At 56.4% G+C, this 26953-nt stretch overlaps 1 protein-coding gene across 17 annotated transcripts in view; it reads right to left on the bottom strand.

Moving 5' to 3' along the window:
- Window positions 1–2429: 2429 nt before the first annotated feature.
- Window positions 2430–26953, bottom strand: part of NFASC (neurofascin) — a 178137-nt gene continuing 153613 nt past the window's right edge. For 9 of the 17 annotated variants that reach the window (XM_004756402.3, XM_045081077.1, XM_045081076.1 and 6 more), the window contains 6 exons: window positions 25275–25499; window positions 21793–21909; window positions 20382–20534; window positions 13541–13672; window positions 11568–11637; window positions 2430–8588 (listed from right to left, as the gene is read on the bottom strand). In XM_004756402.3, the coding sequence (XP_004756459.2) occupies window positions 8357–8588; window positions 11568–11637; window positions 13541–13672; window positions 20382–20534; window positions 21793–21909; window positions 25275–25499 (929 nt within the window). In that variant the 3' untranslated portion in view covers window positions 2430–8356. The remainder of the gene's footprint in view (window positions 8589–11567; window positions 11638–13540; window positions 13673–20381; window positions 20535–21792; window positions 21910–25274; window positions 25500–26953) is intronic. The other 8 variants (XM_045081084.1, XM_045081085.1, XM_045081086.1 and 5 more) reach the window with 1 other exon arrangement.

Genomic DNA, 26953 nt, shown 5'->3' with positions numbered 1-26953 from the left:
TCCTTACACAGGCTACGTCAGGTCGTGGGGAAGACTTCACCTGTGCTGATTGTTAAAGATCAGCCCTCTGGGACCCAGCACCAGGCCACTGTTTGCTGCCAAGAGTCCAGGAGAGATGATCTGTAAGGAGAAGGGATATTGGAAGGGTTTGGAATGGGAGAGAGGAAAGAGCCTGGAATCAGGTGCTGCTGGGAATCAGGGCTGGTTGTGGACATCAACTCCAGTGATTACGAATTATCTAGAAGGGGAAGGGCAGGAGGAGGGTGTGCCAAGCAGACACACCTTTGGGCCTTCATTCATTTGCTGAACCACATTTACTGAGTCCTTTGTCCTGGATACTATAACACTGATTCTTTTTTAAAAGTAAACTAGTCCCTGGGGATGCCTGGGTGGCTCAGTTGGTTGGTCAGCTGCCTTCAGCTCAGGTCATGATCCCAGCATCCTGGGATCGAGTCCCATATCAGGCTCCTTGCTTGGTGGGGAGCCTGCTTCTCCCTCTGCCTCTGCCTGCCACTCTGTCTGCCTGTGCTCACTCTCGCTCCTCTCTCTCTGACAAATAAATAAATAAAATCTTAAAAAAAAAAAGTAAACTAGTCCCAACATGGGGCTCGAACTCATGACCCTGAGATTAAGACTCATAGGCTCTATAGACCGAGCCAGGCAGGTGTCCCTCCAGCATTGCTTTTGCTTACCTGTTTCTCATGACATTCTGAGCTTCCTGAGGACTGGAACTCTATGCTAGCTACCTTACAGCATTGAGTAGCCCAGAGTAGTTATTAATAGGCATTCTGAGTGGAATTGAATCGCCAAAGATAAGAAGTGTGAGAAATCAATCCATGTCGGGGGCACAGGACAGAGATCGGAATGGCTAGAATTTAGGGTGTTCGTGAAGTGAAAAACAAGGCTGCTGAAGGAGGGGTCGAATCACAAAAGGTCTAACATGCCAAGCCATGGGGTTAAGATTTTATCCTACTGTAGCCGACTGAAGGTACTGTAGTGAACTTGAAGGTCTTGAGAAGGGACAGGATCACATTTGTGTGTTACAAGATCCTTCCAGCCTCCTCTACGAGGAGGTAGTAGGTGGCAGGAAAGATAAGGACACTGTCAATTCAGAATGAGGGCTTGGGCTGCTGGTGGGGTGGTGCCCATGGACATGAAGGGCAGACTTCACAGACAGCTTGTGAACTTGAGAGTGACGAGGAAAAGATCTTTCACGTATCCCCAGGAGTGAACAGGAAGGTTCAGACGTGGCAGAGACTACGAGATGCCCCCAAATTCAGGAGGAGCCACGCCCAGAAATAAGGCCTCAGGTCCCGCTCTTTTCTGAGGACTCTTTTTTTTTTTTAAAAAAAGATTTAATTTATTTATTTGACAGAGAGAGATCACAAGTAGGCAGAGAGGGCGGGGGATGGGGGAGCAGGCTCCCCGCTGAACAGAGAGCCCAGATGCGGGGCTCGATCCCAGGACCCTGGGATCATGACCTGAACCGAAGGCAGAGGCTTTAACCCACTGAGACACCCAGGCGCCCCTTTCTGAGGACTTTTGAAGGGAGAGGAAACACAGGCGCGTTAGATTGTTACCTCGTAGTCCCTGATCCAGGAGAGCAGGGCCTGTATTTTCAGGGCAACCCTTTGGCCTTATTTCCTATTCCATTCAGTTTCTCCCCGAGTGGAACCGCTTTCCAGCCCTGCCCGCTGTCTAGCCCCGGCACCAGCCTGAGGACAGGGCGGGGGGGGGGGGTTTACAATGTCTGGCGGTCCCTCGCCATTCACTCTGCCTGGGATGACAGCCAAAGGGGCGCTCCTCAGTGGGAATTAGCCCAACTGCAGGCCGGGAGAATCAAGAAAGGAGACGTAACTGTGCGCGGTCCCCCTCCTCCGACACAGCCTTCTCTGCTTCTTTCCCTATTTCCTATTTCCTATTCCCTTTCTCCATTTCCTAGTTCCCTCCCCTGTTTGCTTGTTGGTTGAGATTCCTTGGAGTCTACGGAGACAGGTTCTGGGTTTGTTGTAAGCTGTATTATTCATTCCTTCAACAATATGAACTGTGCCGGCATTCTCCCACCTCAGGGCAGGGGTGCCCACAGGGGGAGGGCAGGACACAGAGCTTCATCGCACACGGCTCCCCTCCTCCCAGCATCCTCATCACGGCACGTCCTCAGTGGCGCCCGGGCACACATACAGGCCAGCTGAATTGGGCTCTCTCGGCGGCTGCACACGTGCCTGTCGCTGTACGGTCAAAACACAGATTGTGTCCGCGAGGCCCCCAGGATAAGACCGACTTCAAGAAAAGGGCTGGTCTTGCAGAATCCTCGAAGTGAGGGCTGTCTGGAGTCCCGGAGATCTCCTTTTTTGATTCTGTTGTCGATCCCGACAACCCTGTACCCCTTTCCATGAACTAAAGAAAATGAACAGATCACCTGGCCAGAGTCCATTTTGAACAACTTTTATTATACGTTTAGTGTTCTCTATACAAAAGAAATCAGTTGTTGTTGTTGTTTTTTTTTACAGTGATTCCAAAAAAAAAAAAAAAAAAAAAGAATTCTGAATAATTTGGCCTTTTCGTTGCTCATGCAGTCAGTTTATAAGTCCATGTATTAGATGGTCCTCTGCGGCCCGGAAGTCTTCCCTGCTGAAGGTCGCACGTGACACCCTCAGATCCGCATTTGTCGCTGACAACGTTGGTTAATGCAAAAGAACTCTCAAAGAGGAAAGAACGTGATGTGAGAGGGGTTAAAACAAGGTCTGCCATGGAGAGTTAAATTTTTAACCAATGGAAAAAAGATCAGACCACCCTGCAGGTATGTGGGTGTGTGGGAGAACATGGAGATGGCAGGGAAAAAAATCTCCCCCTGGAAGGAACAATGCGGCACGGTGTTGGGGGGAAGCGGGTGCCAGGGGAGGGGGGAGGCAGGGAGAGAGGTCCTCTGGGGCCAGCGTGGGCTGGGGGTGGGACCGGGACAGAAGGCGACCATGTCACAGGCAACTGATGCTCAGCCCAGGAGGAGTGTGAAGTTGGCAAAGAGCTGGGAGCCGGGCAGAGGGACAACACTGACTGAGGATGTCCAACTGGGAGGGATCAAGAAAATAACCCCCAAAAACCAACAACAACAGGGGCAGGGTCAACTGATCGGCATTGTTTTTGTAAAAGAAACAGAGTAGGGCACAAAATTCTGGATTTCTTCTCCCAGATTTTTGTGTTTATTGCTTCACTGAACTCTTTCTGTGTGCTGAACTCCAGCCCAGTGAACCCCAGGGTGGCAGAGCCTCTGTGGCCCAGCCGCCCCTCAGCACCCCACGGCCGAGGGCCCGAGGGACGCAGCCTGCTGGGGGCCCCGAGTGTCACGGAACAAGAGACGCCACTCCAGACTACAGTCCAGTCCAGACTTCACAGTGACAGACACCAGTCGGCTCCTCACTCTCCCAGCAGGGGTCTGCCCCGCGCAGCTGGCTTCCCCACGGGCTGTCACAGACAGACTGGTCTCAATCTCAGAAAAATCCTTTGTGTCTTTCATTTTGGGAGGTGTACGGGGCATGGGGAGAAGTGATATGAGGTACAGACAGATGTGAAGCTACAGCTCTATTTCCAAGGAGGCACCTGCAGGCAGGTGGAGAACCCCAGACAAGGACTCCGGAGGCCCCTGGTTCAGGCTCTCCCTCACCCTGATTTGCCAGCCGAGTGACCTCGGGCCAGTCCCTTCCCCTCTGTGGATTTTAGTGTCCTCGTCTGTCCGAAGAGTCCTGTCCATGAGATCAGCTCTGTGATTCCCCCACGTGCTGCGGTTTGAAGCTCTCCAAAGCGACGCGCTCTGGGACTGAGCTCGTTTCTACCCTTAGCGTCAGACAACTTCTGTTTAATACTACTGTGTCAATGGAGGTGCACTGGTTGGGGGTGTGGCGCGGGACACTGCTCGGTGGAGACTCGTGGCTTCCCTGGGTGGTGGTCCTGTCCCTCTGATCCTTCTCTGAACCTATCTCGGGAAGGCTGTTCTCAACAGGGGAGGGAAGGAAGGGCGCTGCCCAGGCTTGGGCGGGGCGGGATGGTGAGAGCAGCAAGGTTGGTTTGACCTCCCATGGGCTGGCCCCTAACTGATTTAGGGGATGGGCTGCCAGGAGCTGGGTTCTGCCTAGAGCCCTGCCTCCTCCTGGCTTTTTAAGCTTTTTGTTTCATTCACGTGTCTCCTCCATTTTTTTTTTTTTTTTTCCCAATCAGGGAACTCCTACATGCTACTTCTAAGCCACCACGTGAAGCTCAGCCAAGATCCACCGGGTGGTTTCTTCCTAGCAGATGTGTGTGTGTTTGGCAGGGACGGCAGGAGTGCTGACCCCGGTGTCCCGAATGGGGAGCTCGCCTGTGCCCGCACCCAAGGAACTGGCTGCCCTCCCCCTGAGAGCTGGGGGAGCCTCCCTTCCTCAGGGTTGGTGAAGCAGCCTTGCTAAGATTGAGGCAAAGTGTGTTCAATCCTCGCTGCTTCTGTCCCACGGGCTGTTTGGGACTCTCTGTGGCTTGGCTCGGATCCTGCAAAGGGCCCCTGGACCCTTAAAGATCCTCTGCCCCGGGTTCTCCCAGGGAAGCTTCCCTCTCCTTTGGATCAGACTCTCTCGGTTCTGTCTGCAGGAATCCTTCAAGAGGGGTCCAACCTCTCAAGTGGGCCAGGGTGTGAACCCTCCCTAAGACAATGTCATAATCTGTACTGTTCCCCCTGCAAGCGCTGCCCTACTGTGTGGCTGTGCCCATGCACGGGTGCTGGGTGTGGGTGGGGGAAAACCCACACCTGTCTGCAGCCCTTTCCTCAGGCTGTGTCCGGGGAAGCCATGAAAGCCAAATCTGACCCAGGTTGCAGAGACCCCCCAGCCAGCGTGTGCAGTGTTGGCACTGGCTGCTTCTGGGACAGCTGGACCCTCCTCCAGACCTTGGGACTTGCCAGGAAGGGGCAGACCAGATGCCCCCACCCTAGGGCAAAGACAATGGACAAGGGAAAGAGCTGGTCTGGTTTTCCCTTTAGCTGAGCCTCAACTATCTCTTCAAAACTAAGATAAGGAAAGATGGGTCCCCTTCACAAAAGCCAGGCAGGGTGGGAGGCAGCTGTCCCTGGCCCTGCAGCACTGTACGCCTTAGTCACTGGCCTTCCTGCTCCTTCAGCTGGGTTCCTGTCCCTCCGTGGGCACAGGTATTCAAAGGAGGGATGACACAGGGGAACTGGAGGCACCAACATACAGACAAGTCAAGCAACTTGCCCCAAGGGACAGACCAAAGAGACTCAGGAAGCAGGACTGGTCCTCGACCCCACCCCACAGGGGAACCCCCTCCCCATCTTCCTCAGCCTCGTGGACTACGTGCTCTTGCCGGAGCTTCTCCCTTGGACCCTGGAGCAACCGGAGGCTTGAGAACTCAAGGTGCCCCCAACCAATGCCCACTGTGTCCTGCATCTCAGCTCCAGCCCTGGGAGGGCAGGGCTCACATGTGACTATGGCTCAGACTAGAAGTTCAAGGCTGTTTCCTGAGCCCACAGCTTTGGTGGCTCGGCACAGACAGGTGAGACCGCAGCACAGGCAACAGGGCTTCTGGAATCACTGAGAGACTCCCCCACCCCCTACAGCCAGGCAGGCAGAAGCACTGACGGTATCACCGTCTCCTGGCCCCATGGTTGGTATGTTTTTGGGCGGTTGCTTGAGAGCCCCAGTGGGCAGGGTGTGCGGGACAATACTGCTTTCTGGCTGAGTGGGCTGGGCTCTGGCACGGGCTCATGGGAAATGGACAATCTCTTCCTGGAAGGGCTGCTCCCTAACCCTGCCCTACACACACCTCTCTAAGCATCTCTGCTCAGGGGAGACGGCCTCTCCGGGCTCAGGTGGGCTCCTACCTGCCAGGAGGGCTGGGTGATGTGGCGGTGTGGACGGCGCCTCTCCATGTGGCTTCCCGCACGGCCTTCCAACACGGAGGGAGCTGGTGCCGAGCGGGCATGACACACACAAAGAGCAGATAGGCTGAGCAATCATCTCTCCCCCAGACCCCTGGGCAGCAGGAGGCCTTCTGCGGTCCTCAGGTGCACAGCCGGGGGGATGGGCACCATGACAGTGCACGGTCCCCTTACCCAAAGAGCCGGCCTGCGGTGCACTGAGCTCACTGGTGTGGGGGTGTCACATGGGGGGGGTGGGGCCCAAGACACTGTCTACTCTGCTCAGATCCAGAGCATATGCTGGAAAGGCTGTTCCTTTAATTCAGTTTATAGGCACACTTCCCTGACGTTCCCTGGAGAGGCTGGGCTTGGGTGCAGGATTGCCCAGCTGTAGAGGAAAGCCAGAGGAGGGGGCCCCTAAGCTCACTCCTAGCCCCCCGTGATTCACCCTGTCTCCATTCAGCATGAGGGAGCTGTCCCTGGGTCTTCTGGGCTGCAAAGGCTGGCCACGGCTGGGGCCAAAGGCCAGGCACCTGCTCTCAGGTTCAAACAGCACAACTGGCTCAGCTCTGGGCTATGGTTTCTTACCTGCAGACAGAGTACATGTGTCTATGTGCCTGACCTTCAGCTGACTGATTATGAAGGGATGCAAACATTGCTAATACCTTTGTGGTGTAAACGTGTGGCAAACGATGCTTTGATCGAGCCTCTGAAGGATGCAGCTCCGTTGCCGCCCAGGCTGCCGGGCGAGCAGCTGGAGGCTCGGACCAGAGGCTGTGCCCGTGGCAGGCAGTCCAGATGGGGGGTCAGCTTCCCCCTCCCGAAACCAGCTCTAGCTGCAGCGACCGCTACCAGGTTGCTCTCAGGCTCAAGATCTCTCTCTGAGGCTAGGTACCTTTGGTTTCAGAAACGGATTAGGTGGGGAGGCTGAAGGCCGCGCCTTGGGTCTCTGAGCACTGCAGGCTGTGTGGGTCTCGGGCTGGGCAATGGGGTGCAGGGCACGAGGCGAGCGGCTGCTCTGGGTCTGTGGTGATGTTTGCTGGGGCCGCCCCATTCTTGAGAGACATCTCTGGAGGCTTCGAGGTTTACGGGCAGGAGCTGGGGACCTGGTTGCTGCAGGGCCACATCAGAGCTGCGTAAGGCATCCGGAGGGCGCAAGGTCCCCAGGCCAGGCTCTCCAGCGCGATCAGCGTGGTGTTCCCGCGCACTCTCCTGATATGTAAATACCCCGAGGACAGGACACACTGGTTCGGTCTCAGGGGGCGGCACAGTGTGAAACACCACTTTCGACGTCTTACAGAATTGATGGAGGAGATGCTACTTGCTAGAGGCGAAAGGGGGAGCAGCACCTTGTACCCCCAAACACATCAGCAAAGCTTCTGCATTGCCTGGTTCCATCCCCGGGAGGGTAGCAGCGGGGATCCCTGACCAGGTGTGGGGGGTGCCCTCATCCCTCGAGGCAGGGTGCACGGTCCTCTCTCCCACATCCCGGGTTTCACCGACGGGGAGGAAGGAAGTCCAAACCCAGCCCTTTCCTTCTCTCCTGAGGTGAGCACAGCTCCCCAGGGACCAGACGCCCGGTTTCCTTCTGCTTGAGGTACTCGGCCACTGGCTTCGAAGCTCTTCCCATCCGTGGCCGCTCCCACTCCTCAGACTCCTTCAGAGCTGGCGCAGCTCTTGTCTGGGACACGCTGGGGGAAGGGGCAGGGTGAGAGCCAGGAGCAAGAGGTAAGCCCACCTCCCGACTGAACCACAGCGGGGCAAGGAGGCCTGCCCACTCTCTCCCTGCCAAAAATACTGTCATTTTCCAGAAAGCAGCCAAGCCCAGCTCAGCAACTGACAAGGCCAAGGCGCATGGGTTGGGGGCCCGGGGAGGCATCTGGCGAGAAAGGCATCCTTCGGAAATACGTTGGCCCGGGGGGGCGGTGTGAATACGACAGCTTTTCTACAACATCTTTTACAGGTCAATCCTTTTGCCCATCGGGGGGAGAATCCATCCATTCTTTCTTTGTCCAGGGACATTTCTTCGAAAGGAAAAGAAAATGGAGACGCTGGGTCTGGACGGTAAAGATGCACAAAAGAAAAATACAGATAACGCGGAGGGCCGTGACCAACAGAAACCGGTGAGTGCGCGTGCGGAGGGCAAGGGCGGGCCGGGGTGGGGGAGGCTCCAGCCTGGTGGCCGGGAGGCTGAGCGAAGGGCTGGGCTCCCTCCAGCTGAGCGTAGCCAGGACTCCTCCACACGGTGGCACCGCGGGGGTGCAGGGGCGGTCATCGGGAGGAGGCTTGGGGATGGCTGGGCCGTCACTGGTCCTCACAGCTTGGCAGACCCCCTTGTTGTACCCTTGTCCCTGAAGAAGGTGGCGGCTGTGTGGTAGGTCTGCGGTGGCTTCATCTCCCCCTCTCCCCTCCTCCCACTTGCAAAGTAGTGGCTGTGTCCTGGGCGTGGGGGCTCCGTTAGGCCAGAGAATAGATGGCGTTGACAGGCGACGTGGCCTCTGAGCTTTCATTGCCCTCTGTCTCCTCCTTGTCCTTTTTGACCGTGTACTGGCCGATGAAGGACCCGTCCTCGTTGAACTGCCCCTCGCCACCCTCGCCATAGTCCACCAGGCTGTCGTCACTCTCCTGCTGCTTGATGGTGCCATCCAGGGACGTCTGGCTGCCCTGCAGGGGCTTGTTGTCCTCGTCACTGGCCAGAGAGAGACAGAGAATCAGACCCTGGCCTGGTCCAGTGTCGCTTAAACCAAGGCGCGGTAGCACCGGGCCGTTGGCCTCTCGCCGAGCGCATGGGCTACGCAGCTCCGAGAGGGGAGGACCTCAGAGGTCACCGGTCAGCCTCTCCCTCCCCCGAGCCCTCCCCTGCCTGGCTGGATTACGGCGGGAACCCGAGGCCTGGAGAGGACCAGGTTTCTCCCTGGCGTCTTCTCCCACGTGAGGTGGGAAGGTGGTGCCACGCTGGGCCTGGAGCCCAGTCTTCTGACTCCCGTCTGGGGTCAGCCGCCCCACGGTGAGGACAGCCAGCTACCAGGAGACGAGGCAGGATGGGGTGGGTCAAAGAGCTGGGGTGTGGTCCTGTGGCCCCGGGAATGCCTTTCTTCTCTCTGGGCCTTCGTCTCTCCATCAAGAAAGGTTGGACTTGCTTTGACTCTCTGTGATCTGGGTGGCCCCTGTCTGGAAAGGCTCTGCCCTTGGCAAAAAGCAACGGGTGTGGGCCATGGAGAGAGAAACCTCTCCCCGGGCTCTCCCTTCCCCACCGTGCTGTGCTTTCCATCGGCTCTCTGGTCTACCAAGCGGCAGACGCTATTGCTTGGGGCCTCGGCTGAAAGAGGTTGGACGAGTGGAGGGGCACACATGGGAGCGTGTGAGGCCAGTAGTTGGAGACAAAGCCCTGAAACGCTCTGAAGATTCTGCCTGGGTTTCTCCAAGGCCCCTAGCACCTGCCCTTCAGACACCCCCCAGCCCCCTGCAAGGAGAGCTGGCAGGCTTCGGGGCGGAGCAGGGTCTACCTGCTGGGATGTCTGCAGTGCCCCCAGGGAAGTGAGACAACACCCCACCCCACCCCCTTAACTGGGCTGTGCTCAGGCACCACCTCCCTTCCCCAGCCTGCTGAAAGCTCTGCCCTTTAGGCTCTGAGGGGGGCCGGGTGCTTATGGCCGCATCTCAGGGGTAGATGGCCCCCAGCGGTGCCAGGCAGCGTGGGCAAACACATAATGTCCCCTTCCTGGCCCCTGGGCCATACGCAGTCCTTCCTGGGTATCTGTGTGCAGGAGGAACAACCAGTTAAGTTGCCTTTAGAGTGGGCAGTGATAGTGCTGGGCAGAGACAGCCGGCAGGGGATGACCTGGGGCCCGAACCCGAGCCTGGCGTCGGTACTTGGAACGTTATCAGCCCCTCCCTCTTGCGCCCTGTTCCCTGGGCCTGTGTTGGGGCTACAGGGAGGCAGCCAGTCTACAGGGCTGCACTGAGTCTGTGTGGAAAGTGGGGCTCACGTTTTGAAAACCAGCAGCTTCTTGCTGGTCCTGGTCCTACTTCTGGGTCTTTTTTACACACGTTCCCTCCCAGGAACAGGAGGATTGTGTCTGTGTGATTCTAGGGGACTCCGGGCACCTAAGCCAAATGCAGCTACTGGACAATGGCCCAGCTTGGAGGGAGCGTCTTCAGTGTGTCAGGTTCTCACAGAGAAAGAGGAGCTAGATCTGGAAAGAGCAGACTTCTTCTAAGGGAAGCTAGAAAGGAACCAGAAGGACTAGGGGGTCTCTGGTCTAGTCACCTGTTGGCCCATCTTCCGAGAGACCCGGACACAGGGGGACAGATGAGGGGGAGAGAAGCAGAGAGACCCACCAGAGAGGTTTCTAAGCCAAGCCAAACCTAAGGCAGGTGTGCGCGCGCGTGTGTGGGGGTGTGGGCCTTTGCAGGCTCCTGTGTGTGTCTACCCAGCCTCCCTGTGGGTGGGACAGGGGAGTGGGTGGGGATTAGGCAGACACCTTTGGTGTCTTAGGGAGACGGGGCTGAGGAAGTGGCTTCTCCAAGCCCAGGAGGTCCTCACCCCTCTCTGGGGTTGCGGCCAGGGCCTGGGGGAGGGAAAGCCCTGTGTCCTTTGGAAACTGGTGGCCAAGAAATAGGGCTCAGCTTCTGGGGAAGATGGGCCCTGCCAGGAGTGCTGAGGACAGTCAGGGGAGGGACCTCTGCTGCTCGCCCTTTTAGGAGGCCTTTGGAGACGTGGGGGCTGGGTGGCCAGATTTGGTACATAGTCTTCTGCTGGGCTCCTGGCCAGGCAGTGGCTCCGGGCAGTGTTCACCTGCTGGGCTGCTGGTGAGCAGAGTGGTGGAGGCCAAGGGCCAGAAAAGGAGAGGTCAGAGAAGATGGGGTGATCTTGCCCCAGACAGTAACAGGGTGGGGGTGGGGAAGTAGGGCTCTGATCTGAGCATTTCCTCCCGCCCGCCTTGGTCTGGGAATGAGGCCTCCATGACCCGCCCTGCATCATGCCTTAACTCAGGATACATTTGCCACCAAAATGGGACATTACAGCGTCATCACGCCAGCCACAGAGGCCCATCCAGATCTGAGAGGGATGGATCCTGATGTCTCCCAGCCGGAAGTGAGGCCCTGGTTTCTCCAGCTCTGCCACCAGCTCCCTGGGCGTTGAGCGTGGGTGGGATTCCTCGGCAGGTCACGTCCCTGTCTGGGCCTCAGTCCTCTGATTTGGGACAGGCCATGACCAGATGCCTCTCCAAGGGCTGTTCTTGGCTAGGGCCCGGAGATATCATTCAAGTTCATGAGGAAAAGGTCTAGAACCGCCTCCCCAATTCTTCACTGAGTTGAGGTTCCAAGACAATACAGCTTCCCTGGGTCCCTGTCTTCAGGGTTGTGGGAGGAAGGGGGCGGTGGGCAGAGAGGAAACTGACATCTCATTACATGGCCATGGCCTTCCCAGCGTCTGCTTTCAGAGGAAAGAGGTGGCTGAAAGCACCCTTCTGAGGATCTCGACAGCTTGGAGCTGTGTGGTTGAGTGAATGGAACAGTCCATGAGACTGTGCCAGGCAGAGTCCCCTCTGCGGGGAGGCAGCCTCGTCCAGCCCCCTCATTACAAGTAGGGGCTGTCAGCGAGGCAGAGGTGACAGCCGGATGGGTGGGGGTTGGGGCACCAGGAGCCAAACAGGTCACCCACCTGTAGTCAAAGGAGCCGTCCTCTTCCTTGGGGTCTTCGGGGCCCAGGGGAACATCCTTCTTTTCTCGCACTTGGCCGATAAGAGAAGCAAAGACACAGACACGGTGATTATGCCCCTGTACCCCGGGACCCCAACTGTAGAGTCGGTGACACTCTCTCTTTCAACAAGGCATCATTGGTGCCTCCCTTATTCGGGCTTCCTGCATTTAACCAGCTGTCAGGTTGACGCCCCGCCTCCTCCTCATCCCCAGGGTTTCTCTGTTGACAACTGAAACCTCCAGGCTGCCCCTTCCCCCACCTCCACCTTTCCACGGGGTTGCCCCCCCACCCAGCACCACACCAAATGGATGTGATTTTTTTCTTTGGCCCCTCTCTTATTCTGTTCTGCAGCATAAGTATTTGTGCTCCGTTTGTAAAAGCCCCCAACAGGGGGCCCTGGGCCGAGGGGATGTTCCGTAGGCACCTTTGGGATAGAAAATGCTCTTCCTTCTGTGACCTCACTAGTGTGTGGGACCCTCTTCTCCCATGCTTCCTCTGTGGTTTGCACACACCCATCCCACGCCCTGTCTTGCTGGGCTGTGATCTTCCTGCTGGGCGCCTGCTGTGTCTTGAGGGAGAGATCACCTTTCTTTTCTGGGTCCTTGGCACCCAGCACAGAGTCTACCATGAAGTCTAGCACGAAGGTTGGAGCCCGGGCTTCATGGTTTGCTCATTTTTCTAGTGGACTAGGGCCTTACCTTGCAGCTGGAGGGAAGGAGGTAAGCTGTGAGAAGAACTTTCTGGAAAGCAACACTGTCTAATAGGTAAAGGAAGCTTCAAAGTTGATCTGATGAGTTGGGGGGTGAGCTCAATAAGGCTACTCTTCTCCCTGACTCTGGCTTTCTCTTTTTCAGGAGAAAAACAATCCCAACACAGCACAATAAGGTGAAAGGAAATAGTATTTGCCAATAAAGAATTACAATTTCCTGCTCTCCCTCACAGACACCTGCCTCACTTAAATCACAGGCAAAACCCTTTAGAATCCTAGGGTCTGAGGGTACACGGACAGGGGAAAGAGAATCTTCTCTCTGAGTTGAGTTTTAGGGGGACCCTGGAGGAGGACTCATTTAGAGGGAGGGAGAGGCAGGCATTTGGGGAGCATGGCCCGTGCTTGGCAATGGAGCTTTGGGGGTCAGGGAGCAATTTCATTCTGCAGTCCGGCAGGATTTTTGCTCGCTGGGTCATCCATTATCCTGTCTCCTGTCATTCTACCCACCCCGTCCCAGACAGATGGTTTTGTTGCCCCTATTTGAAAAAGCAATCAATATTTCCAGAAGCAGGAATGCCCGAGGTCCTTGTCCTTGACCTTGGTTTGTCTGGGCTGGTGGATCTTGAGGCACCCAGAAGAGCAATGGCTCTTTGGGATGCTAGGGAAGCCCAGAGCTCTTTACTGATGGGGTCTGTACCAATGCAGGCCACCCCTGAGCCTCTGGGGGCTCTTCGAGCAGGAGCTCCTGACCCTCTGCCAGGGGTCGGTCATTACAGCCCAGAGAGCCTCGCTCATGGGCGTGCTGCTTCCATCCAGACCCTCCCTTCTCTGTTCTCTCCTTCTCATGGTTAGAGAAAATGCTTTTCTTCCTTCTTCCTTCCTTGGGACATGGGATCCTAATGAGATTCAGGCTGAAAAAAGCCAATTTACTGAGCAGACAGCTGGTGAGTCAAGGGGAGGGAAGGTCATTCTTAATGGGAGTCACGGTTCCTTCCGTCCCCTCTCTGGAGCTGCCTGGACCGTTCCATCCACCCACCTCAGGCGAACTTGATTAACTCAAGTGCTTTCTGGCAGCTCTAAGATGGACAGACCAGGGAGAGGACTGTCTGTCCAAGCTTGGCAAGGGTTAGGCTTGCCGGGAGAACCTGAGCCCCCTGGATGTGGCCGGGGAATCCTGGGAATGCTGGCCCCATGTCCCCAAGCCCGTTCCTCTCGTACATCCTACCTGGGTACTTGCCGCCCCGACTCCTCTTGATGAAACAGACGATGAGCAGGATCAGCACCAGGAGGGCGATGGCACACATGAGCCCAATGAACCAGCCCTGGGTGGCGATGTCGGCCTGGTTGTTGGTGTAAGCTGGGGAGGGGCAGGAGCAGAGACATGAGCGATTTCCCGGGGGTGGAGGTGAGCAGGGAAACGTGGGGGAAGAATGGCTATTTCATGTCGATGTTCCTCCTTGAGCCTTAAGCTACTACCTAGCAGCCCTCTGGCCCGAACCACCCCGCTACAGGGACGGAGAGAAAATAATTAAAGAGCCAAGGTCCAGAGATCAGAAAAGAGGCACAGGAAAGGGATATAGGAAGCAGAATAAGCAGCAGAAGGCTGAACAGGTCCTCTAGGAAGGGGAAGTTTCCTAAGGATGGGGCACGGCATTCTTCAAACCAGATGGCTGGTTACAGCCTGATGGGGGTGGACAGAAGGCCAGAGATTGGCCCTGAAAGTTCGAGTCCCCATGAATGAGCCTGGGATGAGGAAACGGGACTCTGCTACCCATTAGGGAATGGAGGCCGTGGCTACATTGCAAAAACCTGTTCCAAGAACACCTTCACGGGCCCGCACAGGCCCCAAACAGCGACCTTTCCCACCGATATGTTCCCGAAGCCAACCAGGTCTCTTTGCCAGGGGTCCTGGCTGGAGTGTCGTTCCAGAACGCCGTGTGCTTTCTCACGTTCCCCCAGCTGGGCTGTGTGCTTCCTTACAGCAGACAGTCCCTGTGCGGGTACCCCCAGTTGGGCCGAGGCCATGCCTTCTGCGCACCCCATGCCATTTCAGAGCACGTCCATGCATGGAGGACCCCCCCGCCACGACCGTGAGTCCCTCCCTAGCCCCACCTGGAGTGCGTGAAGACATGTCTCGACCTGAGTAGACCCCTTCATAGTTCAAGGAGCACGAGAGTAGGCCCAGAGCACAGGAGCTCAGCTGCCATCTCACGGTATCCCGAATGACGCAACTGTCGGCATTAGGGTTTGGGAGGGGATGTGGAGTGGGCAGGACCCCCACCCCGACTCTTCTTTCTATGGACTAGAGAGCACAAGCGCCCCTTCTTGAAACCCAGCCTGCCATGGGAACCAAGACTGGGGAGGAGAGGCAGGATCCAAGCCACCCGAGCAGACCCAAAGTAAGCCCAGAGCCCGCCAAGTGAGCTGAGGGGTCGTCTCACAGCGCCCGTCGACAGCAGGGTCCCAGAGAGCCCACAGAACCTAAGCCAAGCACGGGGCTTCCTCCCGGGTGGGGGGGCACAAGGAACAGGGGGTGACCCAGAGCCCTTGTGCCCCAGAGTCTTTATCCCATGCCTTTTTGTGGGGCAAGCATCGGGGTGCAATCCTACCCTTTGCTCTTCTTGGACAGAGAAACTCTTTATCGCCTTCCCGGTGCCTAGGTAAGGTCATGGCACCAGGAAGGGTCTGGACAGATGGGGAAGACAGGAGCAAGCACTTTTGTGCTCTCTGCCCTCGTGCTCACCTGGTCTGTGGATGTTGTTGTGGGGGACGCCCCCTCCCTCACACTCCGGCAGGCTGCTCCTTGGACAGTGTCACAGAGATCCTCCTAGAACCCCACGTCTGAGCAAATCACTTTCTCAGTCCAACCCTCCAATGCGTCCCACTGCTACGGGGGAAACACATGCCTCCTATCCCGTCCCGGCAGGCCCCACCCGGGCTGACCCCGGACCCTTCTCCAGGCGGGTCTCCCACCCTCTCTCCTCCAGCCACACCGGCCGCTCACCTCCCTACCTCGGGCCTTTCCATGTGCTGCTCTTCCTTCAGATGGCCGCCTCACCCACCGGCCTCTCCTCCTAGAAAGGCCTTCCCAGCTGAAGGCAAAGCCCTCTCCCCCAACCAGCCACTCCCCGATGGCTCTCATTCCTCTTTCTCCTGGCGCTCATCCCCATCCGGGTCGGCACTAATCACAGTTCACACTCCGAGTACTTCTCCGCGCCTCATCTGATTCAGTCCTCACCACCTCATCCAGCTTTATTATTATTATTATTATTATTCCCATCTTCCAGATGAGACGACTGAGGCACAGAGAGTTCATGTGATTTGCTCAAGGTCGCAGAGCTGGTAAGCTATGTGCACTTCAACCGGACCTTTGGGGCTGCCTGGCAATCCCTCCATTCCCCTCTCCCTGTGCTCCCAAACTGCTGCTCCCTCCCACGCCCCTCCACGCCATCATATCCCTATGTCACCGACATACCCCTATGTCGGTGACATTAATGTGACCACAGAAGCCTCACAGCCTCCACAGCTGTCCTTGCCTCCATAGCCATGGCAGTAGCTCGCCCCTCCCAGGGGGCTCAGTCTTAGAAGGATCGCAAACCCTCCAGCACCTTCCTCACTGCTTTCTTCTCCCTTCTGCTGTTAAACACCCTGAAGCTTCCTGAATCATAAAACAAAGACCCTGGAGGAACCCGCCACGCTTTTCAGCTCGAGCTCAGGCACACTCCTTCTCTGGGTGAACTCCGTCTTTCATGGGCTCCGGGTCCCGTCTTCTTCTTCCTCCAACCCCGCCAGGCCAACCTCAAGCCCCTCTCTACTCACTGCTTCAACTACCACGGTGGAGTGGGTCTTTCCCAAACCTCCCTCTACCTCCTCGGCTCCTACCTTCCCCCGTCCTCCAGGCCTGACTTTCCAACCAGCAATCCCTTAACTCCTCTCGCTTTGTCCCTCCAGCCAGTTCCACAGCACCAAGCCCACTGCTCCCAGCTAACACCCTAACATCTCCTTGGATGGTCTGCCTGCTTGAAATTCAACCCATGTCTTCCTGTCCCCCCTCCTGCCGGTGGCTTCCCCATTCCTGCCATCCCCAAGGCTTATCCTTTGTCCTTCCAGTGTCCCTCATACTTGCTTCACTGCTCCAGGCTAGGGGCGTCCCCTCCTCACCCTGGGTCTATCAGGTCCCCAGGATACAACGGCACACTGTGTTATTATGCTCTCAGGACACCTCCTATCATGCCCGGCCGTCCAGGGGCTCCCCGCGTTCCCTGCCGACAGCTCTCCCACCGTGCCCGAGACAGCCTGGCCTGCTGCCTTTCTTGCTCTCCATCTCTCCTTCCTCTCCTCCCGCTCACACCAATCTCCGAAGTCCAATTTTACCCGTTTACTCCACCAAACGTAACATTCAATTGCTCTGTTTCCTGGGTCCGGATTTTTAATGATCCTATTAAAGGCTCGAGAACAGGGGAGTCATTGGGCCCCCAAGGGCTTTGCATGATGCTGGTCATGTAGCAAGCAGGCAGTGACTACTTATAAAATACCAGTTTAATCCTAATTTAATACAGTTAATTTGGGAGACTTGCTGGCATCAGAGGGAGATTGGCTTGACCATGAGCCACGCCTTGAGTTTGGATGGTGGTTCCCACCTTCCACACAACAGTTGGTTTCTAGGTCTGCAGGACTCTGTTTGCTCCACTACCTTCTTCCTGATGCTTGTTCTGTATGTCCTGACAAGCCATCTCCCAGAGACTCCCTTTGTCTTGTGAGAGGAAGTCACAATCCCAGGGACAGCGGCCATATGGGCCATCTGGGAAGCGAATGTAGTGTCCATTCCTGACAGACCTGAAGTTCAAATGTTACCTTCAGTCCTTGCCAAAGAGGTCAAAGAACATTCTGGACCCAGAAGGCAGTTCAAATCCAAGTGGGTTTTGTAACTACGCGGTGTGTTGGCCTCTCACTAAACTTCTCGTGGCCCCCGCTTTGTAATACCTACACACATCAGGTCATGATGTTGTACACCTGAAACCAAGACGAGGCTCTAGTCGATGATTGGTCAACAAAACCCAAACCAGGCGGGATCTGGGGTGAGGTGGGCTCCACCAGACCCCATCAAAGTGACTTAGCTTCTCAAGAACCAAAAGCAATTTAGGACAAGATGATCTCACTCACAACGTGACCCGACAGAATGGACTCTGGGAGGCGGAAGGCGCTGTAGGGAGGCTCAGGGTATTACACATGGCTGCCAACATCATTCTTAATCGATCTGTTCAACGTGTTTCAAGATTCCTAATGGACACGGTAATGACAACATTAGAAGACGGGGCTGTGCTGACGCTCACCACCTCCTCCTGGAACGGAGGGGCCAGATAGCACCTGCTCTTCCAGCCCACAATGCCTGGCAAACTCAGAGTCCCAATGCCTCTCACTCTAGACCAGAGGCCATATTTTGTGTGCCTTCTGCACACCGCACTCCTGCACCCCTGCTCAGAAATGCACCGTTTGGCAGTTCTCACGAGTCAAAGGCCAGTCACTTAAAGTCCGCAGGAGAATTACATTTCAGAAATAGGAACAGAGAAATATGCAGAACAGGACTTCTTTCAGATGCACTGGGGCTTAGCTGCTCTTACTTAAGCCGCCCCCGATGCCTCGGCACCATGTCCCATCCTGGGTTTCTTCCAAACATAACTGAGACTGACTCCAGGGAGGTCCCCTGATGTCCCTCCTCCTGCTTCCCTGCGGTCTGAGGCAGTCCTCGGTCTGTTCCGCTGGCCCACTGGCCCCACCTGCCCCCTGCCTCCTTGGCCCATACTGCCCACTCCCAGGACAGAAGAGCTGAGGAGCCCCCCAGAGTCCAGAGTTATGTGTCTGTGGTCCCTTGGGTCTCTTTGGCTTCAAAAGCATCAAGGAGGTGATTAACTTCCCACGTGGGGTCTTCCTGGGGAGGGCCAGGGAGCTGGTTAGCATTCCTAGAGGTTTTCTTCCATATCCCCCCCCCGAACCACTGCTGCACGTTGAGTCTGTGGGCTAAAGTGATGGCCTGTGGTCACCTAAGTGACCCAGAGATGCTCATAAACTCTTGCTTTGATGAGACCCTGGGACCGAGGCGATCGTGGGAACTTGGCTCGGGAGTCCGCCCACAGGATATACAGCGCGCATTTTTGAAGAATCCAGAAACACACAAACTTCAGAAAGTGAAAATATTTCCTTTCCTTTTGTGGTTTGCACATGGTAATTTCTAACCAGCCAGTGACGTCAGGGAGCAATACGTCCTCAGGGCTGGGGTCACAAACCTGCTCACCCCGGCTTGCACGGAGCGGAATCTGGGAAAACTCACTCTGAAAGCGATCTATCAGGAAGCGTCTCTCCAGAACCACCACAGGAAAAGAGAAAAGGACACTGAGCCAGTGTTCGGAAGTGTATTGTCAGTCTTCTTAGTTTTCTTTCCTTTCCTTTTTTCCCCCTGTACCGCATGTTCAATATGGGGAAGCAGCCTGGGATGTCCCCGAGGGCAGGCACTGGTCCTTTTTTCTCTGGCTCTTTCTCCGCACCCCTTACTCACAGCCCCAGGACTTGGTGCTGGTAGAAGTCAAACTCTGGAAGCAGAGGGCGCCCGGCTTTGGCAGCGTTCCCTACCAGGGCGCTCCAGCCTGGATCTTATCGGGGCTCCCTGCCTCAGTGCTGAACTCAGGTTCATAATGAAGCAAAATCAAGCGCACGTACTGATGAGCACCAGCTTGGGATCCTGACTGGGTCCGACAGAGTCCAGCCACCTGCTCTGCTCGCTCAGCTGCCCAGTTCCTTTGGCTGGCTGCCAAGCTGGCCTGGCCACTTGCTCAGACGTCGTGCCCGAGTTGGCTGGGCTGGCCTCAAGCGGGCAGCTGGACTCAGACGCCCTGAGTTCTCGATGGCCTGGACACAGGCAGGACAGGTGGAGGCACGGGGCGGAGGACAGGATGTCCAGACCAGGAGGGACCAGGCCAGAAGGGGTGGAGGGAGACATTTATACAGAAGGGGTGGGGTGTGACTCTCAAGATACAGGCTGCCAGGATGAGCCTGGCCAGGCACAGGGGGTTAATGAATATTTCAGTCAACATTCAGAAAGTCATAGAAATCATTGGGTGGTATTTCTTTTCCTTCTATGCATGTGTCTACTGACCTGCATCTGATTAGGACATCCTGGGGGCAGGGACTGGTCCTTTTCTCTCTCTGGCTGTTTCCCCAACCCTCGCCCTTGGCCCCAGGGCTTAGCACGGCCACCTGCCTGGCCGACTGTGAAGACACACACGAACACATCAGCAGTGCCCTCCGGTCTCCAAACTGCCTGTCCATCCTGACCTGCTCCCGTGCCCTGAGCCCCTGTCAGCCTGTCCCCTTGGTGCACTGAGGTTGCTTCTCTAGCGACAGCTGAAGTCCCTTTCGAGCCAGAACTCTGCTCCAACCGGAGAGCTTCCTCCTCTTGCTGAACACGACAGATTAACTACTCTGAAGCCACAGCAAACTTGAGATAAAAAATTAAGCCAAAATAAAGCCCCCAGCAACTCATGTCACACACTTGGGAATTTTTCTAACAAATGGTAGTGGCAAGGCAGTGACATATGTGCTGATCCTGGGAAGATTTGGGGCGTCGAGGCCCTTGGATGGCCCCGTCTCTTAACACCACGCGCCGGAAGCAAGGTCCTGCGTGCACGGGGTGGTTTGCTCTGTGCTCCTCCGGCCCCCGGCCCCATGCCCAGGGCCCGGGTTTGGCCTACACCAAGCCCTTCTGTTTCAAGCCCAGAGATGGGGGCCAGGTGGCCTCCTCCATCCTCATGCTACAATCCTATTTCCTTCAGACTCCCCGCTCACGCCCGGGGGTTGGAAGGGCGCTTCCTTTCCACTGTGCATGCACTCTGGCTCCTCTTGGGCTCCTGGGAGCTGTGGGCCAATGTATAGTAAGAGCCGAGACACGCCATGCAAGGTGGGGAATGGGTGGGAGGAGTCTTCTTTCCAAGGAGAAGAGACAAGCAGGAAGCTGAGAATGGGATGAAATGCCCCATGCTTGCCGGGGATGGCCAGGCCAGCTCCCCTCTCACCTGTACTGGTCATAAAGGTGATGATGGTACTGCTGATGCCCTCGTTGTCCCGGGAATAAACGCGCAAGGTGTAAGTCATCCCGGGATAGAGGTCTGTCAGCTGTATAGGCTGGGCCTGGGCCTTAACAGGGACAGTTTTTTTCGTATGGTTGCCTGGGGAACAGAAACCTCAGTCAGCCTAGGACCAGGCACGAGGAGCTGGAGAGGCAGCACTTGGGTTCCTGGTCACCGGTCAAGGGCAGAAGCGTTGGGGGTGGGGGGGCACCGTGCAGACCAGGAGGTCACCGGGCAGCTCTACCAAGCCTTCTATGCGATGCTGACTCTCCCCATCCGGCAGCCCTTCTGCCAAGGGCGCTCTTCCTTCTCCTCAAGCTTTTTCTCCTCACTATGGTCTTAGCACTAAACAATTACGACCTACTTCCTGGGTGCGAGCTTTCCCGGGAAGGATCTGAGAGCCAGTCAGCCCCCCTCGTGGGACACGGAGGTGAGGCAGGACTCTACTTCTTGGCTCTCCCTCCTGGCTTCCCCTCTCCTGTCTCGCTGTGTGGAGAGTTCACACATCAGGAGAAGCGAGTGCCCTGGCCTCTGAGGTGCGGGGTGAATGGTGGCTGTTGGGAGCTGCCATGGCAAGGATCAGACTCGGGGTGCCGATTCTCTGGATGGGAATGCGTCTGGCCACAGAGGACTGAGAGTCGGCTTTGCTCTTTCCTTACAGATCTTCGGGGAGCTCGCCCAGGTGGATCTCCTGGTGGGGTGAGCTGGTTTCATTCACGGCTAAGGGGAACACCATGGTGGGTCTGAGTCTCTAGGGGCAGGGCTCTTCCTTCACAGAAGGCAGATATTTGACCACACTCTACAGTCTAATCAATATGTACCCTTGATCCTGAGATCCCATAAAGAGTGAACAGCTCAGCTCCAGTCACCTGCTCTCTGAGACAAAGTGGCCCCGGTCAGTGCCTTGGATGGGGGGCCACTGGCCATTCCTCTGTGTGCAAAGCACAGCTGAACCCAAAAGTCTGAACTGGCCTCCCCTCTCCAGTGGAGACCCCATGGGCTGTGAGTTACGGAAATCCACGCAGAAGTGAGGTTTGGCTCGTGACGGGGTGGGGGATGCTATTCAGAACCCGCATCCTGGGCAGGAAGCAAACACAGAGCCCCATTACCCAGGTCCTCCCCAGCACATGCAACCCTAGACCTCCACTAATGGTTTCAGAAGCCCTCTTCCTTCTCCTTTGGCTGCTCTTCCCACCCCACTGCCGCCAGAGCGCGTATCGATTTCATTAAGTCATAATTAAGCCGGGCTAGCAGGCCCTCAGAGCCTGGGGGAGTCCGCGGGGTCTCTCTAATGGCATCTGCGCTACCCGCCGCAGCGGCCGCCGCTGCCCTCCCCCCTCCGCTCAGCAATGCTTACTGTCGATGTACTCAACCACAAAGTCAGTTCCGGGCCCGAAATTGTGCTTCCAGGTGATGTTGGCCCATTTACTGTTGGGGAGCACCGTGACGTTCCATATGGACTGCCTGTCGGGGGCTGGTGGGCAGGTTAGAAGAGGGGTTAGTGGTGAGGAGGGAGGCAGCTCCGGAGACACACCCATGTGCACACACACATGCACACACACATACACACGCGTGCGCGGCTCGGAAAGGGAGGACTCAGAGGAGGCTGTGCACGGGGCCCGCCAGAGCTCCAAGCTGCAGCCTTGGTGGCCGGGCCAGAGGTCAACATCCAGGTCAGAACGGGTGCAGGCAGGAGCACCTGTGTGGGAGGGAGAGCTGGAGATGGTCTGTGGGTCTGCACAGGTTGGGGCCCGAATGAAAAGTCGGTTTCGACCCATGGCACTGGAGGCTCAAACCTGGGCTCTTTCCCTTTCTAGATCCCCTGTCATGGATTGGAATGGGGCAGCGGAAGGAAACCGGAGAAAGCCCCGTTGACCAGCGTACAGATGGAGGCCGAGAGATGGGCCAGCCTCGTTCCCTTCAACCACAGACATTCTACAGGAAGGAGAGTGGGATCTCTTGAAGGTCCTGGAGAGACATGATGTGTAGGAAGGGCAGGACCAAAGGTGGGAAAGCCTTACTGGGCTCCTGAGACTAGAGAACAGTAACCCAGAGGGGTGGCTCTGGAGTTCCTGAGGTCCCTCTTGGTCAGCAAGCTCTTGCATTATGTGGAATGGGGCCTCAGATAGTCTAAGGGGACTTGGGGTCTACAGCCTCAGGGTTCCAAGTAGAGAGGAGAGCTATGAAGCCCTCTTCTCCCTCTCCTGGGCTAGCTGGGACCCAAAGAAGGTAACACATTCTTGCCTGCCAAGCCTCAGAGGCTCAGACAGCGGAAGAATCCAGTTCTTTTGGCTTCTCAGCACTAAATGGTCTCTGAGGCTTGATCTCCACGCAATACAGGAAACATTAATTATCTGGAGCCCACGAGCTGGGAGCTGCTTTATCAAAGCCCCGGTACTGTCTGAAACCATAGCCTGTGGACAGCAGAGTGGCACTAATCTTCAAGTGTAATCATTTTTCACCAGTCCCAGCAGTCTGATTACTCCACTGCCCAGCAAAGATTTCATAGCGGAGTACTAGCGTGAAGCCGTGTATTTCAAAGACTTTACAAGTGTGGCTCCTGTATATTTTATTAGCATGCAAGGGGGCACTGTCATCGGCTCACTTGTCAAAAAAAATGAATAGAGTACGGTGATGCATTTATTCATTATCTACTTGACACGTGACCGAGTCTGCAGGGCTGGGAAAGTGATAAAAGATCTGATCTTCATTTCAAAGAGGTGCCTTCTCTATGACAACCTTGTTGGATGCCGGTTGCTCCAGGTGAGTATGATTCCTGTTAGGTGAGAGGCCAAGACAGAGGCTCCACTGACAGCGCCATGGGGCATTCTCCGTGGGGAGGGCAGAATGCGGGATTCTTTACTTATCTGCCCGGGGATCCCATTGTCCCGGAGGCTTTACGCCACCCCGAATCCCAGCTCCTTGGCATCTCATGGTTCTTGCTAGTGGGAATGAACTACGAGAACTCAGGATGTGGGAGCTCGAGCTTCTTCCTCCTCAGCTCTGGGGCCTGGAATTAGCCAGAGAATTTGAGTTTAAATAGCTTGGCTGCTAAATCTGATGGTCTCAAAGGTAGTGGAGATTGGGGGACTGCTGGAAAAGGTGAAGCCATGGGGAAGCAGAATGACTTAAAAGGAGCTGGGGGAAGGCCATGCCACGGAGAGAGAGCCGGACGCCGATCGCTAAAGAAAATGTTCGAAGAGAAAGATCAGGAAGGTGGACTACCGATTGCTACGAAAAACAGAAAGCGTGACAGCAAGTATGGACGGTTCTGCCAAGTCCTGCAATGGGAGAGTTAGGGCGCATCCCTTGAAGTCTGAAAGAGACACGTTAAGGACAAAGAAAAAGTGCCATTTTACCCTGAAAAAAGTAAACTTTGGAAACATCTGGTCCTAAGACATGATAAAGATGGATGATCATTTAAAAAATCATGGATGGCAGCGCCAGTCTGCTGCGTTAAGGGAAATGAGGATGTTTGAGGGTGTCCCCAGGCTCTAAGGATAAGTTCATGGGCACAGGCAGGTCCCCCGCAGTGTCTCGGGCAGTTAGGAGTCGCACGTGAGAGTCCATGGGTTAGTCCAATGGCAGCAAGGCTGACCCCTCCAGGAGGGCAAGGAACTCTGCAGGGGGGCAAGATCTGTCCCTTCTTCAGCCTCCGCACATCTGCTCGGTGACCTCACAGCACTCGTGGGGACACGGGGCCCTGTTACAAGGCAAAGATGCCTCCCTGTGGCCCCAAAGAATGCCCATTACCAAACTACTGGTGGCAGCTTCTAGTAGCCTGCCAGGCTTCTCCCCAGCCAACATCTTCCTATAGTCTGTGCTCTTTAAATTCTAGATATTGTACCTTCATGGCAAATTGGCATTTTCAAGGTCTGGAGAACACACTGTCAGTTATGTGTCCCTTGTCCCCGTAGGGCTCACGTTACTCCGTGTAATGGAATTAAAGATGATACTCACACGTGCATCAAGCCTCCATCCTCATTCAGGTGCTGAGAAGTGAGGCCCCAGAAGGTAAAGGGACTTGCCCAGGACCGGGAGGGTAGGGCGGGCGGCTATCACCCTACAGCTGCCGGCGGAGGGTTCTGGATGCTTCCTGCCTGCCCTGCCAGCTGCATCAGGCTGACTCTACAGCTGGCCTGTGCACTCTGCAAGCTAGAGGCCCTCCCTGGACCGGTAATGCAAGGGTGTTTGATGCTTGGTTCTTAGAAATAAATGGGGGTGTGTATCTGGGGGTGTGGGGGATGAGAGTGGGAAGAACAACAGAGCACCCCTGGGCATTACGGAGCTCCGTAGCAATGCTTTCCTGGAAGCCCTTCTTAAAAAAAGGCTGCAGGGGGTGGGGAGGCTGTAGATATGCTTTGCTGAGACGGGGCGAGGGAAGAGCTGCCTGGCAGGGCTGGCCGCTCCCCACTCCTCTAGGTTGCGGGGCTGGAAGTGACAAGGCCCTGCCTGGGCAGGAAGCCCTCTCAGGCCGACTATCTGGGGTTAGGCCCCTGCGCTGGCCCATACTCTCTCCTTTCCAGAATGCTCAGCCCTGAGCTGCTGCTCCCCGTGGAGGTGGAGGCAGCTCTCCCATCCAGGACCCCAGGTACTGCCTGCGGAGTGTGGGCCTCTGTTAACAGGACATGAGGCTAGACCAGCCGTGCGGAGCCGAGGAGGGCCGCCTAAGGTGGAGAGTGCTAGGTGGCGCTCTGTGTCCCCGGGCTCCCGAACCTAGCAACCCCGTGTGCTCTCCAGGTAGAAACAACGGGAGGCATCAGCCAACGGCACCCCCAGACCCGCCCTCCTACGTGGGGGCTCTGGCGGAGGGACGGGGCAGAGGGGCGGCGGCAGTACCAGATTCGGGCATCTTAGTCCCGGAGGCGGTGGTGGGAGGCCTCTCTGCGGTGGTGGCGGCAGTGGTTGTAGTGGTGGCAGCGGTGGTGGTGGCCACGGTGGTAGGTGCGACACTTGGGATGGTGGGGACTGTTGTGGCTTCGGTGGTGGCAGCGGGGGCAGTAGCGTCAGTACTGCTCACAGCGCCTGTCGTACCCACCGTGGTCGGGGGCCACGTGGGAGGAGCTGGGGGGGAAATGTAAAACAGCCCGTCCGGTTGGTCTGGGCGGCCCTCGGCCTGGACTCGCGGCCCCGCGTGCAAGGCAGGCAGCCCCAGGGAGGAGATGGGGCTCAGTGACCAGAAGCCTCCCCCGCCGCGTGTGACGGACCGGGTCGGACGGATCACAGTGAGAGGACACAGCCATGGGCCAGGAAGAGAATGAAGCCTTGTGCATGTTTCATTTTCTTCTCATGGTCTGTGTGGCTCGAAGCCCCCAGCATGCACCCCGCCAAGAGTGAGGATGAGGATGGGAAAGGATGGACACCGAATCGCTCAGGTGCCAGGGACGGCATGGGGTCCCCAGCCAGCACCACCCAGACACATCAGCAGCACCTGGGTCTGGCTCCGGAGCTCCGGCCTTGGAGGGGGGGCAGGTGGCGGCCGTGTCCTGCAGGAGCACTGGGAAGACTCCTATTCCCAGCCATTCACTCCCAAAGTACCCTTTCTCACAGCTGCTTGAGTCCTAACACCCCCAAACCCAACGACAGAGAGCAAACAGCCCCCACTCTGGGGGTCAGCCTCCCAGTGGGGTCTGTATCTCCTGTCTCACTGTCGGCCCGTCCCCAGGCTCTCAGCTCTGGTCTGTGGCCCTGCCTCTCCTCCCTTCTTCCCTGCCCAGTGATGTTCCTTCCTGTAATTACGCCGCCCTAACTCCTCTCTTCTGAGGACATTAGGGTTCCAGGAGCCCCAGGTCCCTTCCCTTCACATTAGGATGTGGGATGGGCACTAATGGAGTCGCAGTGTCAACTGTGCTCTGTAGATGGAGAAACCCCGGGACACAAGCGAGATATATTGTGGGCCTCTTTGTTGTATAAATCTTCAGGGAGATTGGTTCAAATCTGTGCTCACCCTCATACTCTCGTCTCCCACGCAAAGTCACCCTGGATGTCGGCCACCCCTGGGTGGCTAAGTCTATCCATGTGACGTTGTCTCCATATGCCCACTTTCCTTCGACAGAAGGGTCAGGGAAGCTAACCGAGGGCGGCACTACAACTCTCTAGGTCCAATATTACTGAAAGCCATGAGGATGAGAATGATGGGGGCAAGCCAGAGAGAGACAGACCCCCCCTCCCCTTGCCATCTCCTGTCATCTGATCATGGTCTGCTTTCTGGGACAGAAGGCAGGGATGTTAAGATGAAGGAGATCCTTGTAAACCCCCGAGAAATAGCCACACGTCAGCCCTATCTCAAAGCTCCAGAAATTTAGGAAGAGAAGATCCCCACTGCCCAGAGGGGGGCCAGGGCAGGGAGGGAGTCAGAGACAATGGCCAGAGAGCTTTTCTCAGGGGAGAATGAAGAGACCCAAGGACTTTGCAGTAAGAGCCTGAGCAACAAAGGCCCTTTCATTCCCTTGGGTCTCCAATATGACCCGTCCCCACGGAGGAGGAGGGAGAGTTCTGGGATCCCAGCCACTTCCCTA

Source organism: Mustela putorius, unplaced genomic scaffold, assembly GCF_011764305.1.
Source record: "Mustela putorius furo isolate JIRA1106 unplaced genomic scaffold, ASM1176430v1.1 tig00000508_pilon_pilon_pilon, whole genome shotgun sequence".
Taxonomy (NCBI): Eukaryota; Metazoa; Chordata; class Mammalia; order Carnivora; family Mustelidae; genus Mustela; species Mustela putorius.
This window is presented reverse-complemented; position numbering and strand designations above follow the sequence as displayed.